The sequence below is a fragment of the Castor canadensis genome, chromosome 8 (genome assembly GCF_047511655.1).
Source record: "Castor canadensis chromosome 8, mCasCan1.hap1v2, whole genome shotgun sequence".
NCBI lineage: Eukaryota > Metazoa > Chordata > Mammalia > Rodentia > Castoridae > Castor > Castor canadensis.
In genome coordinates, this window is record NC_133393.1 from 84,929,505 (window position 1) to 84,939,830 (window position 10,326).

Here is a 10,326-nt window from a genome sequence, read left to right on the forward strand (position 1 = left end):
TTGCTTTTAGAAGTATTTATTTATTCTTTTTGTAATGGCAAAGAACATGAACAGCAAAAGGACAAAAGACATACTTTTTCACACTAGCTGTGAGAAAGATCCCGTTTATTTTTGTTTGTAGTTCCCAACCAACTTTTTAAAAAAAATGATTTTTCAAATTTGCACACAGGTCATTGAAGATCAATTTCACCTTAATCTAGTTTAGGAACACGTAAAGGAAGAGTACTGTCACTAAGTATTGTTTGCTGAATTGGATCTTTGTTGGGTAGGTGGGCCATCTCAAAAGCTCTTATATGCTCTTACCCCATTACCTTCCCAACTCCACCACCCAACCACTGCCTTTTATAGATCTGTAAAAAGCAAAGATTCCAAGACAGTGGAAAGAAAAACTCCAAAATTCTTAGAGCAAGCTTTCCATAGGGAATAGAGAAGACTCATGGAAAAAAGCAGTTCATCCCATCTTCCCCCACTAGAACAAACAACTTTGTCTAAGGTTCAGAAAATGCCTGCTAAGCCCATTAGAGCAAACTTGGTTTCAGGAAGAGAAAGCCACATTAGAATGGTTCAGGACTTTAGGAATTCTTAGGACAGTTTAGAACCTGCTCTGTCTTCTGTGTGGGAAGCTGCAAGATAGCTTTGTGAAATAACACTGATGAACGAGTGTAACCTTAGAGACCTATGGAAAAAAGGCAAAGGATGTTGTTTCCTTTGGTTAGGGGAAGGCGACCAGGCCCTCGTGAACGCCCAATTCTGAACCTGTGCATCATTTGAGGTTGGAGTATCTTCATCCTTGTGATGCAATTCTTGTTAGTTGGAATTGTGATTTTTTTTTAAAAAAAACTTGTTCACACACCAACTAAGAAGCTTTCTAGAAGGGGTTCTTCTGCAACATTAAATCATATCCCCAAAGGAAAACTCACATACTCTTTAAATATTTTCCATCTTCCTAAAGAAATTTAGTTACACTGTTGACTTCCTAAACAGGAGAATGAGGGAGGAGACCTCTGCTTTTGTGGGGTGCAGTAGAAAAAGCAAAGTTCAGCAATAAACAGCAAACAAAAGTGAGGGACTTTTTTTTTTTTTTTCGGTTTGGTTGCTTAGTATGGGGAGGGGAGGTGATGTGGAGGTTACTGCTGTGCATGTTGCCTAAAAATCTATAAACCACACAATAGGAACAAGTTCTTTCTGTGTTCCATGACAAAGAGACAGTACTGCAGGGAAAACCTCACTCAGTTGCCTGTGTGATGGTGCAAATATCTCTTCCAGGCTATTCTACAAGCAACAGGTATTCCTTCAGAGAAGCTGGCAGTGGAAGGCCCTTCACAGCATCAGGCAGATACTGGAGTCCCAGGCTGTGGCGCACAGCATAGCGGGAGAGTGTCTTTAGAGTTCCTGGGGCTGAGCACAGCACAGTCAGTTTTTCACATAGTTGCTGGTCTTTGGCCACTTCTCGTGGCATGGTGCCATTTTTCCTTAACTCAAAGTGTCCAACAGCTCTGTGGAGGAGCTCAAAGCAGGAGTCCTCTTTCTTTGTTGCAAGTCCCCTGACAAGCAGAGCCACCAGGCGGGAGATTGGTGTCTGGCCTTTTAGATTGATGACTCTGACCTCGGCACCATAATCAAGAAGGATGCTGACACTCTCTAGATTTCCCTTCATGGCAGCCCAGCTGAGCGGTGTATCATTGTTGTAATCCAGGGCATTGACAGAGGCCCCACTCTCTAGGAGAGCCCGCACACACTCAGCATTATTCTTAAAGGCTGCCCAGTGAAGTGGGGTGTCTCTGTTGCCATCCAGTGAATTGGGGTTTGCACCATACTCCAAAAGGACCTCCACACAAGCCTCGTCTTTCTCTGCTGCATAGTGGAGGGCTGTTCGGTTGTAACCATCCAGGGCATTCACCTGTAAAAAGGGAGGAGCTATATTACAGTAGCCAGACTACCTTTGCCGTATAATGCTCTTTGCAAGAAGATCAACAAACACTTCCCAAGGAGTCTCGGTGGTGATCAAACGGAAATATGACAGAAGCTTAGGAGCAAGTAGGAAAGATGACTGATGCTATTATGTGCATTAACCAGCTGGCCTGCAGGAGGATTTTGCTGTAACAAAATCTCTACCATAGAGTGGGAAGTAAAGCAGGAAAAAGTGAAGTCTAAGTCTTTAGTACTGCTCTGCAGGAAATGCCATCAGAGAGGTGCTTGAGTTATTTTACTTATTCTGACCCTTTCAGTATCCTGGGCTAATGGAAACCGGAATGAAAAATGATGAGGTCAAAGCTCTGCCTATATAGCTTTGCCATGTTCTTTAAGCATTCAGAGAAGCTCAAAATGTGAAATTATGTCAGCCCTTTGCAAAGTATGCAGTGGGCTCACGAGAGAACCCAAATGAAAACATGTGGAAGGAAAAAGCACAAATCTTCCAAAGCTGTAAAAGCAGCTAACTTGCTGAAAGTGAGACTCACCATTAATTTTTTTATTTCAAATTCACAATCTTTCCCCATAAAATGTAATAAAGCAAAACTGAAACATTTAAGTGAGTTCAACTTTTTATTTAGCTAAGCTTTATTTCCCCCCTGCATATCTTCACTCTGATCGTTGGTGTTAATCACTTCAGAATATAATTGGTTTTCACATCAGGGTCCCTCAGAAAGAAACAGGTTTAATCACGAGAGTGATGGAACAGCTAATGACAAGTAGAGAACAGCATGGCTGTATGGAGATGAGGATAGTGGGACCTGCCTCTTGGGCTTAGTGTCCAGTGTGTTTGGGACTGCACACTGGCGTCAGAGTTTGTCTGGTTCAAATTAGCACCTCCACTATATATCTTCAAGACTGCTCACACATAGTCAAAAGTGCTAGTTTATAGTTTATTCATTTATCATGCACTTACTTAGCAGCTGGTGTTCAAACACTTTACAACCTTATGACATAAGATGCCATTATCATATCCTTTTCATAGATGGGGAAACTGAGAAAAAGATGGATTTAAGAATTTGTTCAAGGTCACCCAACAGGAAGTGACGGAGCTGGAAACTGAATCCATGAAATCTGGCTTGAGTATATTCTTTTAATTATTCATTATATTATGCTGCTTCATGCTAATGCCCAGAGTTTACTTTCAAATGTTAATTTTTGTCTTTTATCTTAAGATACATTAGAAGGAAGACAAGCATAAGATACACTAATACAAGACAACTAGTGAGCAAAAATAACATAAGGTGCTCAATCCTGAAGAAGGGATTGCCTTATCTTCCAGAATTGTACTTGAGTGATAGTAGGTCTCAAATGGTTTAGATTTAATCAGTTGCAGGGCCTCTGCACTTTTAGCACCTGGATAGTCGACAGGCAAGGAGAAGATTCGATGGAAATATAAACTACTCCTAGGAGGTAATGTGGAAGGGAAAGAGGGGTAAAATTCCTTCTTGGAGCCATAGAGTACTTAAATTAAGAAAGAAAGGCAAAGGAATGAAATCCTTGGAATCATTTTGTGGATTTACTATTACATTACTTAATATGGGCTATACCAGTGTTATCCTGAATTAAAAGGTCAGACTGCCGGTGAGAAGAGAAATTCTAGGAAAATGTGAACCTCAAATTTATTAATAATGTAAAAGTATTGAAAACATTACCTCAGCTCCTTTTTCTAGGAGTAACTCCACACAGTCAGCATCTGACACCATACAGGCACAGTGCAGGGGCTTCAGTGTGCCGTGGGTGCAGTTCACATCTGCTCCCTGAGGGAAGAAGGAAGTTCAGTCAGTGTGCTCAGCTCTGGCTCACCTAGCAGGATGGGACTCAAAAAGAGTCTGGGGAAGAGGGTGCTAACCTTGACTATACTGTATAAGAACTACTGGTTCCTAGTTTCATTTCTAGTATGTAATATAATGGCAATGTCTAAACCAAGGTAATGAATGTACCAAAGAGAAAGGAGAGAAACTGTCAGTTCCTCAGAGCAAATTATGAAGTTTCTCTATAAGGTAGCTTTCCAAGATGGTCATCTGGACATCCTTGAGGATATAACTTTAAGCACAAATGCTGAGACATGAAAGCTGGACCAGCCATCCACTTTCTATGGCCACCATGCTCTGAAAGTCCGGAAAGTGAGTCTGTTAAACCAAGGCCAGAACTGGCATGCTTTTTTCCTATTTAACAAATAACCATAACTAATGGTTGGGCCATCTTAATATTATTTTCATTTCTTTATAAACACCTTAAAGGTGGCCTCTTAGACTCAGTATTCTCTGCCACTTACTCCAAATCTGGTGTTTCTATTCCTAATCTGATGGAGATGGAGATGACACTCAGACCAAAGTCACTGAATGACTCAGCAGCAGAGCTAGAATTAGAATGTGACAAAGTTCCTAGTGCTGAGTCTTCTGATCCCACTTTTGCCCAGAACAAGCTAACACTGTATGCTTCCATTCTGTATGTGCCACATAAATCTAAAGCAGCTACACAGCTCCAGACTATAAAGGAGGATCCTAAAGTTAAAAAGGCTGTGCAGACTAACCAGTTATCTGAATGTATTTTCTAGTGATCAAAGAATTACTCTGTAACTTCTCTTCAACAGGAATAACATACAGAATAGGTACCAACCACCTTCTAGGATACTAGTCATGTGACAGAATTACTAAACAATGGTTACATATCAGATAAAGTACCTTGTTAATCTATAATTATCATGCATTTTAGTTTAGTTCATCTACAGAACTAGAACTGGTAGCTGTTGTTAGGATAGAAGGAAAGTGAACTCTATGTAATCATTATAACTCAGGTTTGGAGAAAGGCTCACAAGGAATTTGAAAAACACTATTGCTTTGTTCACTTCTACCACCTCCAGTAAAACATGTATAGAAGACTGTGATCTTGACAGCTTCCATATATACCATATCCAGGCAGAGATTTTATAAAGAACATGAGACTAGGGTTATCTAGAACATATTTCATGATGAAAAATACCAGATAACACAAAGTGAAAGAGAGAAGGCAAATAAAGCAAAACAAGGGAAAATACATTTTAATGATCGAGTTAATACATTTAAGAAGGCGGTAAGAACTTCTTGTGCTAAATCAAAGCTGCAACTCTATAATCTGCTTGGATTTACCAGAAATTTCCCCACTCCCCTCCAAAGGACTGTGGCATCAGAAACAGCACACTCACCCCTCTGATGAGGTCCTCTACATTATCATGTGGGAAGGAACGGATGGCAGCAATTGTTCGGATTAAGCGCTCTGAGAGAGAGTATTTGCTCTGAATGCTCTGCATAATATACCACATACTGGAACTCATCAAGGCTCAGAGTGTATTCACATGCTCCAAACTGCCTGAAACAAAGAAGTTTTAGGCATATACACTGCCACTGAGCACACCTGTCCTTAGGTTAAGCGATCTCTGAGGGCTCCCCAATACTAAGTACAGATGCCAAGGAGATTGGTGATTAATTAATAAATACCATCTTTCATAATCATAAAGAATTAGATTATAATAGTTGCTAGGGTGCTGACTAAACCAGGATGCAAATACTTTGACCCTCAGGACCTGTGTTCTACTCTCTGGTCTAGTCTAGCAAAGATTTCCCTAGAAGTATGATACTAAGACTCCCATGAAGCTTACAAACAATACTAGTAAAGGAATGAGATTTTTTTTTTTTTTGAAGGCTGAAGGTACCAGACTTTTCTTCCACTGAACTTTTGTCATTTATTATCAGCCTCACCTTTAGGTTATTTACTACATTTGTCTTGCCATGTACATGTTAGATATATATTGTTTATTCATTTAAATTGTAATCAACTGGAAGGCAACTGTCCTCTACTTTTTTTACCCATGTTAGGTCACCCACAGAATCTCAGAAAAGGCAGATATTTAACAAATAACAGTTGACTGATTGAATAAAGGATATGGAAGTGATTGTTACCTGTGAGAAGAGGGAAAAGGCTATGGGGCAGATACACTTATTTTAATAATGATAAGGCATTTGTGAAATATTTTCAAATGTCTTCAGCAGAGGAAATAAATGAAATATTTGAAATAACCTAAAATAAGCAAGAAAAAGTATAGCTACTTTAGAGTTGTCTATAAAATTAGAAAAACAAAGTTCACACCAATAAAATATGCTTTCAGTGTTAGGAAAACAAGCAGATTTAAAATGAATTAACAATTTTAATAATTGGCTATTCATGACAATCAAGAAACATTTGATGGGCTGGAGGGATAGCTCAAGTGGTAGAGCACCTGCCTAGCAAGCATGAAGCTCTGAGTTCAAACCCAGTACCATGGGAAAAAAGAAAAGAAAACAATATGGCAGAGTTCTAGGACAAAGAAAGAAAACAATGCAATATACTTAAATTTAGCTATAATAAAAGTTTTGATTATATGAGGTGCTTGTTAGAGAACACTTAAAATTACAGTCAATAAGGTGTGTGTTTTAATGAAAAAGTACCTATTAAAAACTGTACAGAAAATATAACATGTAGTACCAATTCTTTAGGTGTCTTAGGTATCTGCACTTTTATTAAAGTATAAGAGCCTTAGGAATAAAGATAGTGGGTTTTTTTTCAATAGTGCCTGGCAATTGTATATCCTTAATAAATATTTTTTGAGCCAATGTAAAAATTATTACTTTGCATGCTAATAAATTTGAGACTTGCAGTAAGTAAGCATGTTATGCATATGATGGCTATTAAGGGAAAATACAGAAATCAATTTGGTTATTTCATAATATAAAAAATGCTTTTTGTGATTTATAGTATATTATAAACTCTTCTAGTTTCTTTCTTTCTTTTTCAGTACTGGGACTTGAACTCAGGGCCTACACCTTGAGTCACTCCACCAGCTCTTTTTTCTGATGGATTTTTTCGAGATAGGGTCTTGCAAAACCCGGGCTTTGAACCCGAGATCCTCGTGATCTCTGCCTCCTGAGTAGCTAAGATTACAGGTGTCTAGTTTCTTTTTGCTAATCATTAACTATTTGTATCTCTTTAAAATGTATTTGGTGTTGTGGGTGTAGAGCAACAGTAGGACACATGCTTAGCATCTGCAAAGCCCCAGAACCGCTCCCAAAATAGGTATGCACCCCCCCACCACACACCCTCCTCAGAGACATGCTCTGTAATACTTCTTTGCAGCAAAGGGGTGGGGGTTGAGGGTGGAGAGTAGAGGTGGATTTGAGTCCGGATTCCAAGAATCGGGGCAGAGGACAGCATCTAAAGCCGGAGGTTTAGACTGAAAAGAGTTCTGCTAACAGCTTCTGACAATATGATAGAACTAACTCTGCACTCATTTTCTGGTGCTCTTGGACTCCATGTTAAGAGTATGACCAGTGGTCCTCTCCTGCTATCTCGAAGCTACAGGTAAAACAATGAAACTTAGGAATAGATCGACACTCACTAAATGTTGAATGATGCCATGGTTCTTTTGTTTGCCAGAAACACTCAAGAAAAATCTAAACCCGTTCTTTCTCCGAACACCTGCTCATGCACTGTTTGACCCCTACAGGGTTCCTTCCTCCCCCACTCTGGATTTCTATTGCTACGGGATCTAGGGAAAACATCAAAGGGTTCGTTTTTATTTTTATTTTTTATCACTAAGCTAAAAGCAAAGTGGAAGAGAGGAGACACTCAACAGTCTCAACAACTCTGGTGCTTGGGAAGCCTGGGCCTCGGCCGCTCGGGGACAGCTTCGGCAGAGTCCCACCGCACCTGCTGCGGGAGGGCTCGCGGCGGCCTGTCTCGCCCAGCTAGGGATGGAGGGCAAGGGCACGAAATGCAAGGACGTGTGCTGTCACTTTCCGCATAGGCTCCCAACACATTGCAGTAATCTCTGCAATTGTCCCGGTACCAACACGGAAAGGAGGGTGGGGAGGGTCTTGCATTCGGCGGCTGGGGAGCCCCAGACTCAGACCACACTGCGCTCCGACCCCCTCCCCCCAGCCCCCAAGGCCTGGAATGATGTCTCAGCCTCGAGCGGGCAGTGGAAGCAGCGTTACTGCGCGCGGTGCCCGGGTTAGGAAATCTGGCTGCAGACCTTTCCGCAAGGATCTCACTCACCGAACCGCAGGGCTAAGCTGGGTCAGGAAAGCCGCTGTCAAGGCGTGACCCGGAAGTAGAAGCTGAGGGCCGCTGGGTTTACAGCACCGGAAGACCTAGTAGGACGGGCGCCTGCGCGTCGAGCAGCGCCGGAAAGCCGAGCGCGCCTGCGCAGACTCCTGAAGCCGCGGTGGCCTGCTGGCTTGGCTAGTGTCTTACCTTCTCCCTGTGCCGACCTGAGGTTTTGAGCATGGGCGCAGTTGGCGTTCTCCGCTACAGCCCTGGGTCTCGGATCCTGGTCCTGTGATGGGAAAAAAGCTTACGAACCCGGGCGGTCAGGCCGAGTCAGTATGTCTGTGCCTGCATGGACCAGTCTACCGGGGATCCATCCCACCGCTCCTTCGCTGTCTCTCACCTAATGCATTTGAAATTAGGCGTGGGCACCTCATTCTCACATTATTCCCAAACTCGCCGAACCAAACGTTGCTTTTCGCTATTAAATCCATAGTGGTTCAGTTCCCTCAGAAGTGTCTTTGGCAAACAAAAGAACCATCCTCCTTAGAAGCTTGGTGAGTATTGTCCACCCTCTTTCCCTTCCTCCGTTCCTTTACCTGCAACCTATTTTAACCAAGAGTGCCCCAACTTCTACTCTTCAAAGCTTGCTCCAAGAAACAAAATCTAACCAGTAGAGATTAAAGATGGGCACACTATTCTATGTATATATCAGTGAGGGGATTTTGAACAGAAAACTCACTACCTGTCTGAGGAATGAGCCTCGTCTTAGTTTCAAACCGAAAGGAAGTTTTGCCAGACAGAAATGTGTCCTCCACCTCCTGCCACCACACCATAGTGAGATTGTCTGACTTTTCAAAATACGAAATCTAGGGTTTTTTTTTTGTTGTTGTTGTTAAAGCAATTCTCCTAAATTGAAAATGTTGGCATTTTAAACAGTACCCTTTTTAAAGAGGCAACATTCGGCCTGCAAGCCACCTCCTTCCAGACCAGATTAAAGGCTGTTTTGGCCATTGGTAGTTTTGTAGATGAAGGGTTGAACGCAGCTCTCTGACTGATAGGAGTGTGGAGGGTTGATTCAAAGCTGTAGGTATAACTATATTGTTTTTTATTTAATTCATAGATTTACTTGGGAAAGCTTGAAGAAACCGGAATGAACTAGAGCTCCTCACTTCCATTCCTCAAGTCAGTCTAAGGCATTATTCAAATTCAATGAATGGTAACAGTTTGATTCTGTGCCCACTGCTTCTAAACTAGGTATCTCCATACACTAAGATTAGAGATATACCTGTGCTAGTGCTGATTCAAAATGGTGGTGGTGGGGGGAATGTATTCTGAGAACTGTCCTTCTTGGCCAACAACGGGGAAAAGTCTCAGAAAAAATCAAGTTGCCTATATGTCTTGTCCAGACCTAACCTGTCAGCCAGCACCTCTCAAACTCCCATCCCTGTGTCTAGAACTGTGTGACTCACATGAATAGCCCAATGGAACAATCTCCCCTGAACCCTCTTGCATCCTACTTGGCTGGGAGGGATGTAATGATTTCCATTCTGTGATGCCCTGGGCCCATGCATGCCTGCTAAGTCACCTTCTCATTAGGTCTAGTAAGGTGATGTTCTGCTTGGCACCACCTATGGTTCTTTCAAAGTGGAGTACAAGCATCATATAACTGACCTATAGAGAGGTTAGTGACTGCCAACAAAAGGAGGTTCCCACCTGTGCATAGCAGAAATAGAGTCAAAGGATCCAGAAAAAGTACTGCACCTGAAGAGTAGCATCTACTCCTCCTCTGAGCACCTACTTTGTTCTAGGTTCTGTGCTCAGCTATGTAGCAAACAGAGATGGAGAAACCAGTTCTTTAAAATCAAGGGCCGCAGACCAACATGAACATTATCAATTACAATTAAAAATGAGTTCTATAACAAGGTTTTTATGTACAAAGTCAACATCGAAGAACAATTCTACTTCATAATAAGATCAAGAGAGTGTGAGGAGGGAGGGTTGTGAAGCGGTTTCTTGGGAAGAAACTTGTTTGTGCTATTGAATTCCTACTGTCCTTCTATCCAGCTACTTCCTTCTCCTCAAGCTTAAAGAGGGACTTGCAATCAGAGAGTTTCTTAGAAATTATTCCCCATAGTTGCAAAGTAGAGAACTACACTGATTCTTTCCTGTAAGTTAAAAAGGGTTGTACCCCTTGAGATGGGATTGTCTTGTACTCCCAGATCATCAGGGTCAATGAATGGGTCAGTGTTTCCCTGGACCAAATGTGGGCTATACAGAAGGCAGACAAAC

The 10,326-nt window shown here is 41.8% G+C and overlaps 1 protein-coding gene across 2 annotated transcripts; it reads right to left on the minus strand.

Moving 5' to 3' along the window:
- Asb8 (ankyrin repeat and SOCS box containing 8) lies at positions 1 to 8,176 on the minus strand. 2 transcript variants are annotated; one of them, XM_020171713.2, is made up of 4 exons: positions 8,044 to 8,176; positions 5,159 to 5,318; positions 3,627 to 3,731; positions 1 to 1,900 (listed from the first exon to the last, which is right to left on the minus strand). In XM_020171713.2, exons 2-4 carry the CDS (start codon positions 5,285 to 5,287, stop codon positions 1,268 to 1,270), a joined length of 867 nt encoding a protein of 288 aa, XP_020027302.1. In that variant the 5' UTR covers positions 5,288 to 5,318; positions 8,044 to 8,176; the 3' UTR covers positions 1 to 1,267. The 2 variants fall into 2 exon arrangements, with proteins under 2 accessions (XP_020027302.1, XP_020027300.1); XM_020171711.2 differs by having other exon boundaries at positions 5,159 to 5,322; positions 8,044 to 8,127.
- Positions 8,177 to 10,326: the final 2,150 nt, after the last annotated feature.